The following is a 23978-nucleotide window of genomic DNA, read 5'->3' on the forward strand; positions in this document are numbered from 1 at the left end:
GTAACTTCTATGATTCTATGATTCTATAACTCAAAAATCGAAGCAAATTCTAGCCCACAAAATATAACAGCTGACGTGCATCATAGTGCTGGACCAGTGGGAACTTCCCTCAAACCTCAGGATGGGGCTCTTTTTTCTAGAAAAGAGAAGGCTGAGGGGTGACCCGATAGAAGTCTTTAAGATTATGGAAGGGTTTGATAGGGTAGACGTAGAGAAGATGTTTGCACTTGTGGGGTAGACCAGCACTAGAGGTCATAAATATAAGACAGTCACTAATAAATCTAATGGGGAATTCAGGAGAAACTTCTTTACCCAGAGAGTGGTGAGAATGTGGAACTCACTCCCACATGGAGTAGTTGAGGTGATTAGTGTAGATACATATTCGGTACAGCACAACGGGAGGTCATTCGGCCCATCGTGCCTGTGCTGGCTCTTTGAAAGAGCTATCCAATTAGTCCCACTCCCCTGCTCTTTCCCCACAGTCCAGCAAATTGTTCCTCTTCAAGTATTTATCCAATTCCCTTTTGAAAGTTATTATTGAATCTGCTTCCACCGCCCTTTCAGGCAGTGAATTCCAGATCAGAACAACTCGCTGCGTAAAAAATGTTGCCTCTAGCTCTTTTGCCAATCACCTTAAACCTGTGTCCTCAGCATAGATACATTTAAGGGGAAGCTCGATAAACACATGAGGGAGAAAGAAATAGAAGGATATGGGGATAGGGTGAGATGAAGTAGGGAGGGAGGAGGCTCGTGAACATAAGAACATAAGAAATAGGAGCAGGAGTCGGCCAATCGGCCCCTCGAGCCTGCTCCACCATTCAATAAGATCATGGCTGATCTGATCCTAACCTCAAATCTAAATTCATGTCCAATTTCCTGCCCGCTCCCCGTAACCCCTAATTCCCTTTACTTCTAGGAAACTGTCGATTTCTGTTTTAAATTTATTTAATGATGTAGCTTCCACAGCTTCCTGGGGCAGCAAATTCCACAGACCTACTACCCTCTGAGTGAAGAAGTTTCTCCGCATCTCAGTTTTGAAAGAGCAGCCCCTTATTCTAAGATTATGCCCTCTGGTTCTAGTTTCACCCATCCTTGGGAACATCCTTACCGCATCCACCCGATCAAGCCCCTTCACAATCTTATATGTTTCAATAAGATCGCCTCTCATTCTTCTGAACTCCAATGAGTAGAGTCCCAATCTACTCAACCTCTCCTCATATGTCTGCCCCCTCATCCCCGGGATTAACCGAGTGAACCTTCTTTGTACTGCCTCGAGAGCAAGTATGTCTTTTCTTAAGTATGGACACCAAAACTGTATGCAGTATTCCAGGTGCGGTCTCACCAATACCTTATATAACTGCAGCAATACCCCCCTGTTTTTATATTCTATCCCCCGAGCAATAAAAGCCAACATTCCGTTGGCCTTCTTGATCACCTGCTGCACCTGCATACTAACTTTTTGATTTTCTTGCACTTGGACCCCCAGATCCCTTTGCACTGCAGTACTTTCCAGTTTCTCGCCATTAAGATAATAACTTGCTCTCTGATTTTTCCTGCCAAAGTGCATAACCTCACATTTTCCAACATTGTATTGCATCTGCCAAATCTCCGCCCACTCACCCAGCCTGTCTATATCCCCTTGTAGGTTTTTTATGTCCTCCTCACTCTCCACTTTCCCTCCCATCTTTGTATCATCTGCAAACTTTGATATGTTACACTTGGTCCCCTCCTCCAAATCGTTAATATAGATTGTAAAGAGTTGGGGACCCAGCACCGACCCCTGCGGAACACCACTGGCCACTGGTTGCCAGTCCGAGAATGAACCATTTATCCCAGCTCTCTGCTTCCTGTTAGATAACCAATCCTCTACCCATGCCAGAATATTACCCCCAATCCAGTGATTCTTTATTGTGTGGAGCATAAACACCGGCACAGACCAGTTGGGCCGAATGGCCTGTTTCTGTGCTGTAAATTCGATGCAATTCTATGTATGTGCAAACGTACATGCACACACACACACTCACTCACACATGTGCACACACACTCACTCACACGCACTCACTCACGTGCACACACATACACACACTCACACAGACTCATTCACACACACTCACTCACACTCACAGATGCACACACAGACTCATTCACATGCACTCACTCATGCACACACACTCACACACACACTCACTCAGTCACACAGTCTCAGTCATGCACACACACTCACACTCACTCACACACACACTCACTCACACACACACACTCAGTCACACACACTCACACACACACACTCACTCACACACACACACACTCAGTCACACAGTCTCAGTCATGCACACACACTCACACACACACTCACTCACACACACACACACATACTCACACACTCACTCACACACACACTCAGTCACACAGTCTCAGTCATGCACACGCACTCACACACACACACTCACTCACTCACTCACACACACTCACTCACACTCACAGATGCACACACAGACTCATTCACATGCACTCACACACTCACACACACACATACTCACACACTCACACACACACTCACTCAGTCACACAGTCTCAGTCATGCACACACACTCACACTCACTCACACACACACACACTCACTCACTCACAAGCACACGTGCACACACGCACTCCTTAAATCTCTGTGCTGTAGTTCATAAGATTCAAGCTGGAACAGCTTAGTACACACTGACCTCGAGTAATGCAGTATTCAGATTCAGTGCAATAAGTCCCAAGTGGGTCAGATTCAGACTTTGCCTCTCAGTGTATCAGGTTTGATTGCCACAAGGCCAGGGATAATTGTGTTACTGTACGCCTCCAGTTTGATAAACCAAGGTCAGTGGTGTTGTGGCCATTTTGGGCACCGCACCTCAGGAAGGATATATTAACTTTGGAGGGGGTGCAGCGCAGATTCACCAGAATGATACCCGGGGTTAAAAGGGTTAAATTATGAGGACAGGTTGCAGAGACTAGGCTTGTATTCCCTCGAGTATAGAAGGTTGAGGGGAGATCTAATTGAGGTGTTTAAGATGATAAAGGGATTTGATAGGGTGGATAGAGAGAAACTATTTCCTCTGGTGGGGGGAGTCCAGAACAAGGGGGCAGAACCTTAAAATTAGAGCCAGGCCGTTCAGGGGTGATGTCAGGAATCAGAAAACTGTGATATGGAACTGTACCCCAACAAGAGTCAGCACTTCCCGGAGAGTGGGGGAGACACAGAACTGGACCCCAGTGCCTGCGGGAGGGAGGGGGGAAATTGGGGAGGAAATGTACTTAATGATCTGATTATCGAGTCTCTAAGATTGATGAAGATTAAGGGGTAGAACCTCCGCTGTAATTTTGGCGGAAGACGGGGAGATCCCGGTGAAGATTACTGGCGTTAGTGTAGTTAGCTGATCGCACTCACTCTACAGTCTACAAGCTCGTGTTTCACAGTTAAAAGCAAAAGATCAGATAGTGTTTGATCTGAGTGTAAGGAATCTTACAACACCAGGTTATAGTCCAACAGTTTTATTTGAAAATCACAAGCTTTCGGAGGCTTTCTCCTTCGTCAGGTGAGTGATTGAGATTCATTGAAAATCACCGCATATATAGTCAGAGAACAATGCCTTCAACATGTCATCGATGACGACGAACACCTTGCTAAGGCCATCCCCACGCCTCCACTACTCGCCTTCAAACAGCCACCCAACCTCAAACAGACCATCGTTCGCAGCAAATTACCCAGCTTTCAGGAGAACAGCGTCCACGACACCACACAACCCTGCCACGGCAACCTCTGCAAGACATGCCAGATCATCGACACGGATACCACCATCACACGAGAGGACACCACCCACCAGGTACATGGTTCATACTCCTGTGACTCGGCCAACGTTGGCTACCCCATACGTTGCAGGAAAGGATGCCCCGGAGCATGGTACATTGGCGAGACCATGCAAACACTGCGACAACGGATGAACGGACACCGCGTAACAATCGCCAGACAGGAGGGTTCCCTCCCAGTCGGGGAACACTTCAGCAGTCAAGGACATTCAGCCACCGATCTTCGGGTCAGCGTTCTCCAAGGCGGCCTTCGAGACACACGACAACGCAAAATCGTCGAGCAGAAATTGATAGCCAAGTTCCGCACCCATGAGGACGGCCTCAACCGGGATCTTGGGTTCATGTCACGCTACACGTAACCCCACCAGCGGGAAAAAGAAGTTATCTGTTTTTAATACAACTGGACATTCTCTCTCTTTCTCTTCCTTTCGGATGTTTCTCTCTCTCTCTCCCTCTCTTTCTTTGGTTCCGGCCGTTTGTATATTCAGTTGTCTGGGGTATCTAAGGTTTCTCTGTCTGAACATTATTCAATTAATTTGATGGCCTTGATAACGGGCAGTTGGAAAGATTATCTGTAATCACCAGGCATTGTTCTCTGACTATATACGCGGTGATTTTCAATGAATCTCGACACTCACCTGACGAAGGAGAAAGCCTCCGAAAGCTTGTGATTTTCAAATAAAACTGTTGGACTATAACCTGGTGTTGTAAGATTCCTTACATTTGTCCACCCCAGTCCATCACCGGCATCTCCACATCATGTCTTTGATCTGAGGGCAGAGTGACGATGTCAAGTGATAAAAGACAAGGTGTGATTGAACAGATGTTATTGAGAGCAACCCTGAGGGCCTTTCATCAAACACAAACTCATTCTTTCAGCAAAGATTAGGTGTTAATATTTTAAGCATGACATAAACTGATGGAAATGTAGATCGAGGTGAGCACAGAGGGGTTTGGACCCACACAGATTACAGCAATAATGAAGGGAAGATTATTTTAGCAGGTTCAAATATATATGCTAGAAATGGAAGGCTGAATAGAGGGTAACTATTTTATCTCACTTTTTTCTCCGCCTCTCCTGCTGACGCTGACTCTCTCGGGGGTACAGTCCCATGTCCCTCTCTCCTGCTGACGCTGACTCTCTCGGGGGTACAGTCCCATGTCCCTCTCTCCTGCTGACGCTGACTCTCTCGGGGGTACAGTCCCATGTCCCTCTCTCCTGCTGACACTGACTCTCTCGGGGGTACAGTCCCATGTCCCTCTCTCCTGCTGACGCTGACTCTCTCGGGGGTACAGTCCCATGTCCCTCTCTCCTGCAGACCCTTCAATCAGCACCAATCAGGAGAGGGGGGGTGTGAGCCCATGGACCTGTACCCCTGCTCAGTCTTCACCCCCCCACCCCCAGGGCCCCCCCCCCGCCAGGGAGTGTACATGGGAGTGAATCCCAGCAAGAGTCAGCGCCTTTTGGAGAGAGAAAATTGGTACAAACAAAGATTACTGATGCCACCCAGTCAATCCTAAGGAGATGGAAATGTTCCGATAACGACCAATGTGCAGGATTTGCCTTTAATGTCTTGTGGATTTAAATCTCAGTGGTGTTGCAGCAGACAATGACCGATTAACTAAACTGTGATATTGGCCGATCACAGTGCCCACACACTGCAAATTCCAAACGGGTTTGTGGAGAACCCCAGATTTTTCTGCATCTTTCGGAGATGCCACGGTGCTGGTTGTGGGGGACTTTGTCCACTGACTATCACAACATCCCAGCGTCCCACAGCTGTGATGGTGAATCACAAGATCTGAATTCGTACAACAACGAGGTCAAGTTATAACACCTTCAGACACAGAGATAAAAACCAAACCAATACTGTTTAAGGTTTATTAAATCCACTTTCTCGGGGTAGAGTCACCATTTCAGGCCATTGGGGGTTGATTTTGATTTTGTGTGGTACTGTAAAACGGGTAATAGTGAGTCGGGTGATAGTGAGTCGGGTGATAGTGAGTCGGGTGATAGTGAGTCGGGTGATAGTGAGTTGGGTGATAGTGTAAAACGGGTGATAGTGAGTCGGGTGATAGTGAGTCGAGTGATAGTGAGTCGAGTGATAGTGAGTCGGGTGATAGTGAGTCGAGTGATAGTGAGTCGGCAGCTGGTTTTACATCTCCAGATTTTTATTTCCATTGAAAATACAAAATGGACTGCTGACTCGCTCTCACCCGTTTTACACGATCTAACTGATAAATTATACATGTTCTCTATATTTATTTATTCTTGGGATGTGGGCGACATTGGCAAGGCCACATTGATTGCCCATCCCTAGTTGCCCTGAGAGCAGTTAAGAGTTAACCATGTTGATGTGGGGACAGGAGTCACATATAGGCCCAGACCAGGTAAGGATGGCAGGTTTTTTTATTCATTCACGGGATGTGGGCGTCGCTGGCGAGGCCGGCATTTATTGCCCATCCCTAATTGCCCTTGAGAAGGTGGTGGTGAGCCGCCTTCTTGAACCGCTGCAGTCCGTGTGGTGAAGGTTCTCCCACAGTGCTGTTAGGAAGGGAGTTCCAGGATTTTGACCCAGTGACGATGAAGGAACGGCGATATATTTCCAAGTCGGGATGGTGTGTGACTTGGAGGGGAACGTGCAGGTGGTGTTGTTCCCATGTGCCTGCTGCTCTTGTCCTTCTAGGTGGTAGAGGTCGCGGGTTTGGGAGGTGCTGTCGAAGAAGCCTTGGCGAGTTGCTGCAGTGCATCCTGTGGATGGTACACACTGCAGCCACGGTGCGCCGGTGGTGAAGGGAGTGGATGTTTAGGGTGGTGGATGGGGTGCCAATCAAGCGGGCTACTTTGTCCTAGATGGTGTCGAGCTTCTTGAGTGTTGTTGGAGCTGCACTCATCGAGGCAAGTGGAGAGTATTCCATCACACTCCTGACTTGTGCCTTATAGATGGTGGAAAGGCTTTGGGGAGCCAGGAGGTGAGTCACTCGCCGCAGAATACCCAGCCTCTGACCTGCTCTTGTAGCCACAGTATTTATGTGGCTGGTCCAGTTAAGTTTCTGGTCAATGGTGACCCCCAGGATGTTGATTGTGGGGGATTCGGCGATGGTAATGCCATTGAATGTCAAGGGGAGGTGGTTAGACTCTCTCTTGTTGGAGATGGTCATTGCCTGGCACTTGTCTGGCGCGAATGTTACTTGCCACTTATGAGCCCAAGCCTGGATGTTGTCCAGGTCTTGTTGCATGCGGGCACGGACTGCTTCATTATTTGAGGGGTTGCGAATGGAACTGAACACTGTGCAATCATCAGCGAACATCCCCATTTCTGACCTTATGATGGAGGGAAGGTCATTGACGAAGCAGCTGAAGATGGTTGGGCCGAGGATACTGCCCTGAGGAACTCCTGCAGCAATGTCGTGGGGCTGAGATGATTGGCCTCCAACAACCACTACCATCTTCCTTTGTGCTAGGTATGACTCCAGCCACTGGAGAGTTTACCCCCTGATTCCCATTGACTTCAATTTTACTAGGGCTCCTTGGTGCCACACTCGGTCAAATGCTGCCTTGATGTCAAGGACTTACTCTCCACTCCCCCCTCAAACTTGGGTCAGGTCCCTCAAATTTGATACAAGAGTTTTATCCTCAATAATGACTTTGAACACCTGAGTCTGGAGACGGGCTCTGCTCCCGATGAGATGGACTCGGGCTGAATAAGATTAAGATTCAGTTTACGGATCCAAGCTTTGGTTTTTAACATGACTTCCCCTCTTTCTGTGATCACCTTGTGAGCCAGTCCATCTGCCGATGTTTTCATTGCCTTGTGTGCTGGCCTCACAACCTTGGCATATTAACTGACCAATGGGGTTTCGAGACAGATGGGATGTGTTGTGTGTGTGGGTTTTGGAGCTGTTTTCTGTTTGCACACTGAGGTGGTGAACTCGCTATTAATGCTGCATTAGAATCAATCGCTATCTCCTTGGAATAAGCCCCATATACTGATCAGTCTATCACCAAAACATCCCTGTGTAGATTAAAATATTGTCCCCTGTGCTAGCCTTTACTTTCTAAATAATTCTTCATTGAAATATTACATAGAATTACACAGAATGTACAGCACAGAAACATGCCATTCGGCCCCACTGGTCTGTGCTGGTGTTTATGCACCAGATGAGCCTCCTCCCTCCCTACTTCATCTCACCCTATCAGCATATCCTTCTATTCCTTTCTCCCTCATGTGTTTATCCAGCTTCCCCTTAAATGTATCTACACTATTCACCTCAACTACTCCTTGTGCTCGTGAGTTCCACATTCTCACCACTCTCTGGGTAAATCTAAATAAAGGAAATTACGAAAGTATGAGGTGTGAGTGGGCTAGGCTAGATTGGGGAACTTTACTAAAAGGGATGACGGTGGATAGGCAATGGCTAATATTTAAAGAATGTGTGCAGGAATTACAACAATTATTCATTCCTGTCTGGCGCAAAAATAAAACAGGAAAGGTGGCTCAACCATGGCTTACAAAAGAAATTAGGGATAGTATTAGATCCAAAGAGGAGACATAAAATTGCCAGAAAAGGTGGCAAGCCTGAGGATTGGAAGCAGTTCAGAATTCAGCAAAGGAGGACAAAGAGATTGATTAAGAGGGGAAAAATAGAGTATGAGAATAAACTAGCAGGGAACATAAAAACTGACTGTAAAAGCTTCTATAAATATGTCAAGAGAAAAAGATTAGTGAAGACAAATGTCGGTCCCTTACAGTCAGAAATGGGGGAAATTATAATGGGGAACAAAGAAATGGCAGAACAATTAAACACATACTTTGGTTCTGTCTTCACAAAGGAGGACACAAATAACCTCCCGGAAATGTTAGGGAACCAAGGGTCTAGTGAGAGGGAGGAACTGAAGGAAACCAGTATTAGTAAAAAAATAGTGCAGGGAAATTAATGGGGCTAAAAGCTGACAAATCCCCAGGGCCTGATAATCTACATCCCAGAGTACTGAAGGAAGTGGCCCTGGAAATAGTGGATGCATTGGTGATCATCTTCCAAAATTCTATAGACTCTGGAACAGTTCCTACAGATTGGAGGGTGGCAAATGTAACCCCACTATTTAAAAAAGGAGGGAGAGAAAAAACAGGGAATTACAGACCAGTTAGCCTAACATCAGTAGTGGGGAAAATGCTAGAGTCTATCATAAAAGATGTGATAACAGAACACTTAGAGGGCATTAATGGAATTGGACAAAGTCAGCATGGGTTTATGAAAGGGAAATCATGCTTAACAAATCTGCTGGAGTTTTTTTGAGGATGTAATTAGTAGAATAGATAGGGGAGAACCAGTGGATGTGGTGTATTTGGATTTTCAGAAGGCTTTTGATAAGGTCCCACACAAGAGGTTAGTGTGCAAAATTAAAGCACATGGGATTGGGGGGAATATACTGGCATGGATTGAAAATTGGTTGACAGACAGGAAACAAAGAGTAGGAATAAATGGGTCTTTTTTGGGGTGGTAGGCAGTGACTAGTGGGGTACTGCAGGGATCAGTGCTTGGGCCCCAGCTATTCACAATATATATCAATGATATTGATGCGGGAACAGAATGTAAATGAAAGGTAGGTCGTGCCTGACAAACCTGATTGAATTTTTTGAAGAGGTGACTAAAGTAGTGGACAGGGGCATGTCAATGGACGTTATTTATATGGACTTCCAGAAGGCATTTGATAAAGTCCCACATAAGAGACTGTTAGCTAAGATAGAAGCCCATGGAATCGAGGGAAAAGTACGGACTTGGTTAGGAAGTTGGCTGAGTGAAAGGCGACAGAGAGTAGGGATAATGGGAAGGTACTCACATTGGCAGGATGTGACTAGTGGAGTCCCGCAGGGATTTGTCTTGGGGCCTCAATTATTCACAATATTTATTAACGACTTAGATGAAGGCATAGAAAGTCTCATATCTAAGTTTGCCGATGACACAAAGATTGGTGGCATTGTAAGCAGTGTAGATGAAAACATAAAATTACAAAGCGATATTGATAGATTAGGTGAATGGGCAAAATTGTGGCAAATGGAATTCAGTGTAGACAAATGTGAGGTCATCCACTTTGGATCAAAAAAGGATAGAACAGGGTACTTTCTAAATGGTAAAAAGTTAAAAACAGTGGATGTCCAAAGGGACTTAGGGGTTCAGGTACATAGATCATTGAAGTGTCATGAACAGGTGCAGAAAATAATCAATAAGGCTAATGGAATGCTGGCCTTTATATCTGGAGGACTGGAGTACAAGGGGGCAGAAGTTATGCTGCAGCTATACAAAACCCTGGTTAGACCGCACCTGGAGTACTGAGAGCAGTTCTGGGCACCGCACCTTCGGAAGGACATATTGGCCTTGGAGGGAGTGCAGCGTAGGTTTACTAGAATGATACCCGGACTTCAAGGGTTAAGTTACGAGGAGAGATTACACAAATTGGGGTTGTATTCTCTAGAGTTTCGAAGGTTACGGGGTGATCTGATCAAAGTTTATAAGATATTAAGGGGAACAGATAGGGTGGATAGAGAGAAACTATTTCCGCTGGTTGGGGATTCTAGGAGTAGGGGGCACAGTCTAAAAATTAGAGCCCGACCTTTCAGGAGTGAGATTAGAAAACATTTCTACACACAAAGGGTGGTAGAAGTTTGGAACTCTCTTCCGCAAACGGCAATTGATACTAGCTCAATTGCTAAATTTAAATCTGAGATAGATAGCTTTTTGGCAACCAAAGGTATTAAGGGATATGGGCCAAAGGCAGGTATATGGAGTTAGATCACAGATCAGCCATGATCTTATCAAATGGCGGAGCAGGCACGAGGGGCTGAATGGCCTACTCCTGTTCCTATGTTCCTATGTTCCGATGTAACATTTCCAAGTTTGCAGACGACACAAAGCTGGGGTGGAATGTGAGCTGTGAGGAGGATGCAAAGAGGCTCCAATGTGATTTAGACAAATTGGGTGAGTGGGCAAGAACATGGCAGATGCAGTATAATGTGGATAAATGTGAGGTTATTCACTTTGGTTGTAAAAACAGAAAGGCAGATCATTATCTGAATGGTGATAGATTGGGAAAAGGGGAGGTGCAACGAGACCTGGGTGTCCTTGTACACCAGTCGCTGAAAGCGAGCATTCAGGTGCAGCAAGCAGTTAGGAAGGCGAATGGTATGTTGGCCTTCATTGCAAGAGGATTTGAGTGCAGGAGCAGGGATATCTTACTGCAGTTGTACGGGACCTTGGTGAGACCACATCTGGAGTATTGTGTGCAGTTTTGGTCTCCTTATCTGAGGAAGGATGTCCTTGCCATGGAGGGAGTGCAACGAAGGTTTACCAGACTGATTCCTGGGATGGCAGGACTGACGTATGAGGAGAGATTGGGTCGACTAGGCCTATATTCACTAGAGTTTAGAAGAATGAAAGGTGATCTCATCGAAACATATAAAATTCTAACAGGACTAGACAGACTAGATGCAGGGAGGATGTTCCCGATGGCTGGGGAGTCCAGAACCAGGGGTCACAGTCTCAGGATACGGGGTATGCCATTTAGAACCGAGATGAGGAGAAATTTCTTCACTCAGAGGGTGGTGAACCTGTGGAATTCTCTACCACAGAAGGCAGTGGAGACCAAGTCATTAGATGTATTCAAGAAGGAGGTAGATAGATTTCTTAATGCTAAAGGGATCAAGGGATATGGGGAAAAAGTGGGAACAGGGTACTGAGTTAGACGATCAGCCATGATCATTTTCAATGGCGAAGCAGGCCCGAAGGGCCGAATGGCCTACTCTTTCTCCTATTTTCTATGTTTCTATGTAAAGAAATTTGTCCTGAATTCCCTATTGGATTTATTAGTGACTATCTTATATTTATGACCCCTAGTTCTGGTCTCCCCCACAAGTGGAAACATCTTCTCTCCATCTACCCTATCAAACCCTTTCATAATTTTAAAGACCTCTATCAGGTCACCCATCAGCCTTCTCTTTTCCAGAGAAACGAGCCCCAGCCTGTTCTACTATGTGTTGTGATGGTTCATGGCTTTATCACCTTTATTCATTCTCGGGATGTGGCCGGAATTTATTGCCCATCCCTAGTTGCCCTGAGAAGGTGTTGGTGAGCCTTCTTCTTGAACCCTGGCGAGCTCTCAGAGTCTGATATGTTTTAATGAGATCACATGGATGAGTGTTTCAGCAGCAGATGAGCTGAGGCAGAGGCGGAGACGGGCGATGTTATGGAGGTGGAAGTCGGCGGTCTTGGTGATGGAGCGGATATGGGGTTAGAAGCTCATCACAGGTTCAAATAGGACGCCAAGGTTGCGAACGGTCTGGTTCAGCCTCACACAGTGGCCAGGGAGAGGGATGGAGTCAGTGGCCAGGGAGAGGGATGGAGTCAGTGGCCAGGGAGAGGGATGGAGTCAGTGGCCAGGGAGAGGGATGGAGTCAGTGGCCAGGGAGAGGGATGGAGTCAGTGGCCAGGGAGAGGGATGGAGTCAGTGGCCAGGGAGAGGGATGGAGTCGGTGGCTACGGAACGAAGTTTGAGGCAGTTCCTCCAATATTTAGTTGGAGGAAATTTCTGTTCATCCAGTACTGCCTGTTGAACAAGCAGTGTGACAAATCAGAGACAGTTAGGGGTCAAGGGAGGTATTTGTGGGGAGAGCTGGCTGTCGTCAGCGTACACATGGAACCTGACATTGTGTTTTTGGATGATGTCGCCAAGGGGCAGCATGCAGATAAGAAATAGGAGGGGACCAAGGATAGATCCTTGGGGGACTCCAGAGGTAACGGTACTACATATAATATATTAAAACCAGTGGCTTTGATACACGTCGAAGAAGGTTAAGGGGTTGAAATCATGCTGTGTAATATTAGTAATAAACCAGTTAATGGGCTATTTATAAATTCCTGTGTTTCTTGTGTTCACAAACTGTTCACTCGAATGGTTCACTGTTATTAAAATAATGGATAGAGAATTTCATGCAAACACAACATGTGTTTGTTGGTAATATCCCACAGCGTCATTTCAATCACTGAGTCAGGGTGGAACTGTCATTATAAGAATTATTAGGAACAGGAAAAGGCCATTCGGCCCCACAAAGCCCGTCCCTTTTTGAAAGTTCCCAATCTCTGGCATTGAGGGATTGTGAAAGTTCCCAATCTCTGGCATTGTGGATTGTGAAAGTTCCCAATCTCTGGCATTGTGAATTTAAAATACAATTGCTGGACTATAACTTGGTGTTGTAAAATTGTTTACAATTGTCAACCCCAGTCCATCACCGGCATCTCCACATCTGGCATTGAGACATTCCATAAGGTGATGTGGTCACATCCATCAGCAAGTCAAAAGACGATTTGTTTTCCTTTCAAACTGACAGTGTGAAAATGCCTGGTGCAAATCCAGGAGCAGGTGGGAAAAGGAGAGGATTTGTATTTATATAGAGCCCTTCCCGACCTCAGGATGGTCCAAAGCATTTCACAGCCAATGAAGTATTTTTGAAGTGTAGTCACTCTTGTAATGTAGGAAACGCAGCAGCCAATTTGTGCAAGGCAAGATCCCAATGTGATAATGACCAGATAATCTGTTTTTTTAGTGATGTTGGTTGAGGGATAAATATTGGCCCCTCGAAGAACTTCCCTGCTCTTCTTCAAAATAGTGGCATGGGATCTTTTACATCCACCTGAGAGGACAGACAGGCCCTCAGTTTAATGTCCCAGCACGAAAGATAGCACCTCCGACAGTGCAGCGCTCCCTCAGCACTGACCCTCCGACAGTGCAGCACTCCCTCAGTACTGACCCTCCGACAGCGCAGCGCTCCCTCAGCACTGACCCTCCGACAGCGCGGCGCTCCCTCAGCACTGACCCTCCGACAGCGCGGCGCTCCCTCAGCACTGACCCTCCGACAGTGCGGCGCTCCCTCAGCACTGACCCTCCGACAGTGCAGCACTCCCTCAGTACTGACCCTCCGACAGTGCGGCGCTCCCTCAATACTGACCCTCCGACAATGCAGCGCTCCCTCAGTACTGACCCTCCGACAGTGCAGCACTCCCTCAGTACTGACCCTCTGACAGTGCAGCACTCCCTCAGTACTGACCCTCTGACAGTGCAGCACTCCCTCAGTACTGACCCTCCGACAGTGCAGCACTCCCTCAGTACTGACCCTCCGACAGTGCAGTGCTCCCTCAGTACTGCACTGGGAGTGTCAGCCTGGATTATGGGCTCAAGGCTCGGGAGTGGGACTTGAACCCACGACTTTCTGACTCAGAGGTGAGAGTGCTGCTCACTGAGCCCCGGCCGACAACTTAAACATGGCAGAAATCTCTGTGTTGGGAACTTATACAACATGGATGGTGAGGAACCAGCCAAACTACAACACTGCATTTAATCATGAGAGGAAGGGAAGAATTAATTTGGAAGGTCACAGTTGAAGTGGAATATGATCCTGATCACGTTCACTCACCTTCTCCCTGGTGTATATGAAATAAAGAATGTACTGGAACAAGCTCTTCCATCAACTGCCAGTTAATCCCTCGGTGACACAAGGCAATTACAACCATTTTTCTCTCTCTCCCCAAACAAAATATTTGCCAAATACATTTTTTCACAAAGATTCTGTCCCTTTAGGGGTCTGTTCATGGCTTGAAGTTTGAATGGCCGGATCCTGGTTGAATCTCTCTCTCTCACGGCCACAGTTCTTGGCTGCACTGTTATTCAATTGTCAATGGAAATTTGTAATTTCCCCAATTCCTGACACGGAGCCAGTTTGTTTCAGCTTTACGTTGTGTAGACGGAGCAAGAACAAGCTCAGGGATAGGATTACACTCACTATCCACTGTCTCACGGACCGGAAGCCATCATGATAGCATCTCGATTAACTAAAGTAATATCATAGAATCATAGAAAGGTTACAGCACTGAAGGAGGCCATTCAGCCCATCGAGTCTGTGCCGGCTCTATGCAAGAGCAATCCAGCTAGTCCCACTCCCCCACTCTTTCCCCGTAGCCCTGCAAATTTTTTCCTTTCAAGTACTTATCCAGTTCCCTTTTGAAGGCCATGATTGAATCTGCCTCCACCACCCCCTCGGGCAGTGCATTCCAGATCCTAACCACTCGCTGTGTAAAAAAGTTTTTCCTCATGTCACCTTTGGTTCTTTTGCCAATCACCTTAAATCTGTGTCCTCTGGTTCTTGACCCTTCCACCAATGGGAACAGTTTCTCTCTATCTACTCTGTCTAGACCCTTCATGATTTTGAATACCTCGATCAAATCTCCTCTCAACCATCTCTGTTCCAAGGAGAACAACCCCAGCTTCTCCAGTCTATCCACGTAACTAAAGTCCCTGATCCCTGGAATCATTCTAGCAAATCTCTTCTGCACCCTCTCTAAGGCCTTCACATCTTTCCTAAAGTGCAGTCCCCAGAACTGGACACAATACTCCAGTTGTGGCCGAACCAGTGTTGTATAAAGTTTCATCATGACTTCCTTGCTTTTGTACTCTATGCCTCTATTTATAAAGCCCAGGATCCCGTATGCTTTTTTAACTGCTTTCTCAACCTGCCCTGCCACCTTCAATGATTTGTGCACATATACCCCCCGATCTCTCTGTTCCTGTACCCCTTTTAGAATTGTGCCCTCTCGTTTATATTGCCTCTCCTCGTTCTTCCTACCGAAATGCAGCACTTCGCATTTTTCTGCGTTAAATTTTATCTGCCACGTGTCCGCCCATTCCACCAGCCTGTCTGTATCCTCTTGAAGTCTATAATGCTGATAAAATATTTACTTACATATTAATTGAGTGGGTAGAGCCCATGATAGGGGAGAGTGTACATGGACTGCGGGAGGAGATTAAATGGGTGGGTAGAACTCGTGATAGGGGAGAGTGTCCGTGGACTGTGCGATTTATGGTATATGATATATAAATAGAAAGATGATCACAAGGAAATGAGATTATAAAACCAAAGAATGATTGTCTGTAATATTCCTGCTCTTTTTTGAAAAAGAAAAGGATAAAATCCTTTCAATATCTAACAAATATAAGAAAGGGAGACTATATCCAATAGAGAGCCAGATCCCAACCAATCCCTAACTCATGTTTTTGTGTTTTCAATGAAGTTAATGCTCCTGATGGAAAATTACTGGCAACCAAAGTAAAATCAACCAGTATAACTGGACTGAGGGAACGAGCTGTGGATCAGGGACTGAGTCCAGTTAGGTTTGAATTAGGACAGGTCCATCCGGCTATAGCACCATTTACTTTACCAGCCCAAGGCCAGCCTTGCATCAGCTCTTCCTTAAATTTATACCACTTAATGAGTCTCTTGTACATCAAGGTGAGGGATGGGGCACTTTTGCATCATAGACACTTACCCTCAACATCAAACACTCCCAGGGTAGGTACAGCACGGGTTAGATACAGAGTAAAGCTCCCTCGACACTGTCCCATCAAACACTCCCAGGGCAGGTACAGCACAGGTTAGATACAGAGTAAAGCTCCCTCTACACTGTCCCATCAAACACTCCCAGGGCAGGTACAGCACAGGTTAGATACAGAGTAAAGCTCCCTCTACACTGTCCCATCAAACACTCGCAGGGCAGGTACAGCACGGGTTAGATACAGAGTAAAGCTCCCTCTACACTGTCCCATCAAACACTCGCAGGGCAGGTACAGCACGGGTTAGATACAGAGTAAAGCTCCCTCTACACTGTCCCATCAAACACTCCCAGGACAGGTACAGCACGGGTTAGATACAGAGTAAAGCTCCCTCTACACTGTCCCATCAAACACTCTCAGGTCAGGTACAGCACGGGTTAGATACAGAATCCCAGGGCAGGTACCAAGAAAACTGCCACAAATCACAGTGTGCATCCATTGCATCCTCCAATGGTCAGAATTCCCGGTTATTATTCTATTTTCTCCCTGTCCTTGACACCGTGCTGCCCTATGGCCGTATTCTGGCCCCTCACCCAAGTGGCCGTTCTTCATTTGTGAGCCTGGACATTAAAGGCCCGACTGTAACTGGGGTATAAGTGCAGTGCAAATTGGGCAGAAGCAAGTGATGCGCTTACACCAGACTGAGGCCTGGGCCGCTTTCAAACCCCCGGGCCTGACTGAGATTTGTGGAAGCTGACTCCCGCCCAATCCCAGGGGGAGATGACCAGAAGGCCAGGAGCGGGAGCGGGATTCCAGGCAGCTGGAGGTCACAGGGGACCTGAGGGAACGCCGCCTGGCACTAAGGTAAGTCATAAGTACATGAGTAATTTGAGACATGACTTTTGGATGAGACGTTAAACCGAGGCCCCGCCTGCCCCTCTCGGGTGGATGTAAAAGATCCCACGGCCACTATATAAAGAAGAGCAGGGGAGTTCTCCCCGGTGTCCTGGGGCCAATATTTATCCCTCAACTAACAACACTAAAACAGATTATCTGGTCATTTATCTCATTGCTGTTTGTGGGATCTTGCTGTGCACAAATTGACTGCCGCGTTTCAAACATTACAACAGTGACTACACTTCAAAAAGTATTTCATTGGCTGTAAAACACTTTGGGACATCTTAAGATTGTGAAAAGTGCGATAGAAATGAAAGTTCTTTCTTTCTTTATGACGTGTGTTGAGTGTAACAGGCTCGGGAGGAACAGGTGACTTTAGACCTCTGGTTCCCAAAGCTCTCCCCCACTGGGGGTTTTCCTCACCTCATGTCTGGGTCTGTTGTAGACTCACTGATGGAGATTGATTGCTAGGATTGGTCAACAATCCATTATCGTTATATCATAGACTACCTGGTGGTCGAAGGTGAACTAGATGGACTTTGGTCTTTCACCGTCCGGGCATTCCTATGTTTATCGGGGAGGGGGGGGAACAGGGTCAGGAGGCAAGTGTGGTCAGGGGAGGGGGTTAAACCCTGGGTCTGGAGAAGCTCCATCTGCTTCTCTAGGCCCACAAGGAAAACAATAAAAATGTGAACAAACCAGACCTCTTCTGTCCGGGGTTCAGTGAGTGTCCCGCAGACAGGGGTTCAGTGAGTGTCCCGCAGACAGGGGTTCAGTGAGTGTCCCGCAGACAGGGGTTCAGTGAGTGTCCCGCAGACAGGGGTTCAGTGAGTGTCCCGCAGACAGGGGTTCAGTGAGTGTCCCGCAGACGGGGGTTCAGTGAGTGTCCCGCAGACAGGGGTTCAGTGAGTGTCCCGCAGACAGGGGTTCAGTGAGTGTCCCACAGACAGGGGTTCAGTGAGTGTCCCGCAGACAGGGGTTCAGTGAGTGTCCCGCAGACAGGGGTTCAGTGAGTGTCCCGCAGACAGGGGTTCAGTGAGTGTCCCGCAGACAGGGGTTCAGTGAGTGTCCCGCAGACAGGGGTTCAGTGAGTGTCCCGCAGACAGGGGTTCAGTGAGTGTCCCGCAGACAGGGGTTCAGTGAGTGTCCCGCAGACAGGGGTTCAGTGAGTGTCCCACAGACAGGGGTTCAATTCACGTTGAGGTCTGATTGACAGCATCAGACCCCGACTTTGGAATATTCGCAAGGCCCTCGACTGTCTGGCGATTGCCTCACTCGCCTTCCGAAACCCGGGGGTTAAAATAGCAGCTGACGGGAGAGCGGGAGGTAAGTACTCTGCCCCCTATTTTAACCCCCTCCACTCCCCATTCTCGTCAGGCTCGGGGGAGTGGGGGGAGGGGATTATAATCACGGTGTTGACGGGATATTTTGACCATGGAGAGTCATTACAGCCAAAGCTGACCCTGACCCCTGCACCCATCCCCCCCGAATAGGAGCTCGAGACGCAGAAGTTGGGAACCAATCATGGAATGACATTCAGAGAGACTTTGAGCTCAATGTTTGGTGTTTGGGCGGAGACTGGAGCTGGGAGCCGGGGGACGATGTACATATCCTGGTAACACACTGTGCAGTTCATTTCCACACTGGGCCTTTGTGGAATTAAAGCAGAGGACAATGAACAGATGGGATTCCTACACCACAAAATGGGGAATCAGATAGTGTCAGAGTTTTAACATTGCACTCACCACCTCCGTTTTTATAACATAGGTAAGGGAATCGCCAGACATTGCCCAATCCCACTGCAAATCCCACACAGGACATGATGAAGTCCATCTGACGGGTCCAGGTCTCACGTTCTACGACCGGAACTTTGACACAACCATTTGTGACAACAAGAGGAGTCAATACAGATTTATCTTCATGAACAGACTCTGGATCTCCAACCAGTTCAAGGCTTTCTGCTTCAGGGACACTGGGACAGCCATTTCCACCTAGACCCAAAAAAAGAACACACCATGAGACAATGAAAGAGGTGATCAAGAAACAAAGAAAGATTTCCATTTCTATAACACCTTTCACGACGTCAGGATACCCCGAAGCGCTTTTCAGCCAATGAAGGGCTTTTCGAAGTGTAGTCACTGTTGTAATGTAGGAAATACGGGAACCAAATATGTGCACAGCAAGATCCCACAAACAGCAATGTGATAATGACCAGATAATCTGTTTTTAGTGATGTTGGTTGAGGGATAAATATTGGCCCCAGGACACCGGGGAGAACTCCCCTGCTCTTCTTCGAATAATGGCCGTGGGATCTTTTACATCCACCTGAGAGGGGCAGACAGGGGGCCTTGGTTTAATGTCTCATCTGAAAGAAACCACCTTTGACAGTGCAGCACTCCCTCAGTACTGACCCTCCGACAGTGCAGCGCTCCCTCAGTACTGACCCTCCGACAGTGCAGCCCTCCCTCAGTACTGACCCTCCGACAGTGCAGCGCTCCCACAGTACTGACCCTCCGACAGTGCAGCCCTCCCTCAGTACTGACCCTCCAACAGTGCAGCGCTCCCTCAGTACTGACCCTCCGACAGTGCGGCGCTCCCTCAGTACTGACCCTCCGACAGTGCAGCGCTCCCTCAGTACTGACCCTCCGACAGTGCTGCACTCCCTCAGTACTGACCCTCCGACAGTGCAGCACTCCCTCAATACTGACCCTCCGACAGTGCAGCACTCCCTCAGTACTGACCCTCCGACAGTGCAGTGCTCCCTCAGTACTGACCCTCCGACAGTGCAGCACTCCCTCAGTACTGACCCTCCGACGGTGCAGCACTCCCTCAGTACTGACCCTCCGACGGTGCAGCACTCCCTCAGTACTGACCCTCCGACAGTGCAGAACTCCCTCAGTACTGACCCTCCGACAGTGCTGCACTCCCTCAGTACTGACACCTCCAACAGTGCGGCGCTCCCTCAGTACTGACCCTCCGACAGTGCAGCGCTCCCTCAGTACTGACCCTCCGACAGTGCAGCGCTCCCTCAGTACTGACCCTCCGACAGTGCAGCGCTCCCTCAGTACTGACCCTCCGACAGTGCAGCGCTCCCTCAGTACTGACCCTCCGACAGTGCAGCGCTCCCTCAGTACTGACCCTCCGACAGTGCAGCGCTCCCTCAGTACTGACCCTCCGACAGTGCAGCGCTCCCTCAGTACTGACCCTCCGACAGTGCAGCGCTCCCTCAGTACTGACCCTCCGACAGTGCAGCGCTCCCTCAGTACTGACCCTCCGACAGTGCAGCGCTCCCTCAGTACTGACCCTCCGACAGTGCAGCGCTCCCTCAGTACTGACCCTCCGACAGTGCAGCGCTCCCTCAGTACTGACCCTCCGACAGTGCAGCGCTCCCTCCGTACTGACCCTCCGACAGTGCAGCGCTCCCTCAGTACTGACCCTCCGACAGTGCAGCGCTCCCTCAGTACTGACCCTCCGACAGTGCAGCGCTCCCTCAGTACTGACCCTCCGACAGTGCAGCGCTCCCTCAGTACTGACCCTCCGACAGTGCAGCGCTCCCTCAGTACTGACCCTCCGACAGTGCAGCGCTCCCTCAGTACTGACCCTCCGACAGTGCAGCGCTCCCTCAGTACTGACCCTCCGACAGTGCAGCGCTCCCTCAGTACTGACCCTCCGGCAGTGCAGCGCTCCCTCAGTACTGACCCTCCGACAGTGCAGCGCTCCCTCAGTACTGACCCTCCGACAGTGCAGCGCTCCCTCAGTACTGACCCTCCGACAGTGCAGCACTCCCTCAGTACTGACCCTCCGACAGTGCAGCACTCCCTCAGTACTGACCCTCCGACAGTGCAGCGCTCCCTCAGTACTGACCCTCCTACAGTGCAGCACTCCCACGTAACTCTCAACTCCCAGGCTGCGTGTCAGTGATTGAGGAGAGAAAGAGACAACCCACTCAAGAGTAGTCAACACAACCCATTCGACCAGCACTAACGGGGCCCCAGGGTTTAATGCCAGGTATTCCCATCCGATTCTCCCTGCAGCCTCTCCCACACCACCTATCCTGGCTTTGCCCCAGTTTGCTCCTCTGGAACTTTCCACTCTGGTTTCTTCTGAGCTGCCGATCTTCCTCCTCCTGCACACTCTGCCCTGCAGTGCAAGCGAGGTTCATCACACCGTTCCTAACTTGTTCCTTCCCAGGACAGCAGAACTGTGGAACTCCTCTCCTCCCTCAGTCCTGCTTTCCTCCTATAGTCTCAGTGATTTTATAATGGTGTACGGTGGTGTAGTGATTATGTTACTGGACTAATAATCCAGAGAACATGAGTTCAAATCCCACCCAGTGGCAGTTTGAGAATTTGACTTCAGTTTAAAAAATCTGGAAATAAAAAGCTGTCAGATTGTTGTAAAAACCCAACTCATTGACCAATGTTAATTCACTAAAGGAAACCTGCCGTCCTTACCCGGTCTGGGCCTATATGTGACTCCAGTCCCCGCACCAATGTGGTTGGTTGACTCTTAACTGCCCTCTGAAGTGATCTAGCAAGTGACTCAGTTGTAACTGGGGATGGACAATAAATGTGGGCCTTGCCAGTGACACCCACATCCTGAACATTCCTGGTAAAATAACAAACTTGCATCACCTGCTTGTTACTTATTCCTTGTCTTTCCTCCTACACTTTTCAATCTCCTGTGTCTTAGGGCCTTGGTCCTCCATCTACAAGGTCTCAATAAACGACAAACCTAACCTGATATCAAGAACCGAGCAGGGTGATGTCTGAGCCCACAGCTCACCCCAGACGCTCAATAATAACTGAAGGAATAACCACGTCAGACACTTGCTGACAGACTGGTTCAGTCAATAAGGAGCTGCACACTGCACGGGTGTGTGATGGAACTTTGAGATCCATTGCTATATGAAGGGACCTGTCTTCAGATGGTGCAGTGCAATGGGCACCAGTACTAAGTTTATGTGGAGCAGGCATGAGCATTCCAGTCTGCTGTTTTGACTGCAAAATAGGAACAGGAACATAGGAACAGGAGGAGGCCACTTGGCCCCTCGAGACTGTTCCACCATTCAATGAGATCATGGCTGATCTGTGACCTAACTCCATGTCCTTTAATACCTTTGGTTAACAAAAATCGATCAATCTCAGCTTTAAAATTAACAATTGAGCATCAACTGCCGTTTGCAGAAGAGAGTTCCAAACTTCTCCCACCCTTTGCGTGTTTCCTAACTTCACTCCAGAAAGTCCTGGCTCTAATTTTCAGGCTCTGTTGCCTAGTCCTAGACTCCTCAACCAGCGGAAATAGTTTCTCTCTATTTACCCTATCAGTTCCCCTTAATATCTTGAAAACTTTGATCAAATCACTGCCTAATCTTCCAGGTAGGAAGAATGAGGAGAGGCAATATAAACTAGAGGGCACAATTCTAAAAGGGGTACAGGAACAGAGAGATCTGGGAGTATATGTGCACAAATTGTTGAAAGTGGCAGGGCAGGTTGAGAAAGCGGTTAGAAAAGCATACGGGATCCTGGGCTTTATAAATAGAGGCACAGAGTACAAAAGTATGGAAGTCATGATGAACCTTCATAAAACACTGGTTCGGCCACAACTGGAGTATTGTGTCCAGTTCTGGGCACCACACTTTAGGAAAGATGTGAAGGCCTTAGAGAGGGTGCAGAAGAGATTTACTGGAATGATTCCAGGGATGAGGGACTTTAGTTATGTGGATAGACTGGAGAAGCTGGGGTTGTTCTCCTTGGAACAAAGACGGTTGAGAGGAGATTTGATCGAGGTGTTCAAAATCATGAAGGGTCTAGGCAGAGTAGATAGAGAGAAACTGTTCCCATTGGCGGAGGGGTCAAGAACCAGAGGACACAGATTTAAGGTAATTGGCAAAAGAACCAAAGGTGACATGAGGAAAAACTTTTTCACACAGTGAGTGGTTAGGATCTGGAATGCACTGCCCGAGGGGGTGGTGGAGGCAGATTCAATCATGGCCTTCAAAAGGGAACTGGATAAGTACTTGAGGGGCAAAAATTTGCAGGGCTACGGGGAAAGGGCGGGGGAGTGGGACTAGCTGGATTGCTCTTGCAGAGAGTCGACGCAGGCTCGATGGGCTGAATGGCCTCCTTCCGTGCTGTAACCATTCTATGATTCTACGATTCTAAATTCCAGGGAATACAACTCAGGCTCGTGTAATCTCTCCTCGTAATTTAACGCTTAGAGTCCAGGTGCCATCATGCGGTGCCCAGAACTGAACCCAGTACTCCAGGTGTGGTCTAACCAGGGCTTTGTATAGCTGTAGCATAACTTCTACCCCCTTGTACTCTAGTCCTCTACTGCGGGAGTGTAAGCATGTGTCAGGAACCGACTTATGTTGTGGGGGTTGGGGGAATAGAGGCGAGGGATTGTGGAGGAATTGGAGATAGTTGTCACTATACTGAACAACTACTTGCATTTATATAGTGCTTCTAAATTAGAAAAACATCCCAAGGTGCTTCACAGAGGCGTAATCAGACAAAAAATCAACATTGAGCCAAAGAAGGAGATAGCTTCGTTAAAGAGATGAATTTTAAGGATGGTCATAAAGGAGGAGAGAGAGGTCGAGTGGTGGAGAGGTTTAGGGAGGGAATTCCAGAGCTTGGGGCCTAGATGGCTGAAAGCACGGCCGCCAATGGTGGGGCAAAGGGAGTTGGTGATGCACAAGAGTCCAGAGCTGGAAGATGGATTGTCGGGCTCGAGGAACCCACTGGCTTCCGGCTCAGAGCATCCCTGTCAGGACTGGGAGCTGGACGTCCGACGACGCACAGTCAGTGTGTGACCTGAGCGGGAATAATTGATGAGGAAATGTTGTTAAAGGCTG

General features: G+C 48.1%; 1 protein-coding gene across 1 annotated transcript in view; it reads right to left on the minus strand.

The window, feature by feature from the left end:
• Positions 1–23978, minus strand: part of LOC137333964 (sodium- and chloride-dependent creatine transporter 1-like) — a 146861-nt gene that overhangs the window by 106441 nt on the left and 16442 nt on the right. The window contains exon 2 of the mRNA XM_067998335.1: positions 18865–19110. Coding sequence (XP_067854436.1) covers positions 18865–19110 — 246 coding nt within the window. The remainder of the gene's footprint in view (positions 1–18864; positions 19111–23978) is intronic.

This window comes from Heptranchias perlo, chromosome 17 (assembly GCF_035084215.1).
Source record: "Heptranchias perlo isolate sHepPer1 chromosome 17, sHepPer1.hap1, whole genome shotgun sequence".
In the NCBI taxonomy this organism is placed as follows: Eukaryota; Metazoa; Chordata; class Chondrichthyes; order Hexanchiformes; family Hexanchidae; genus Heptranchias; species Heptranchias perlo.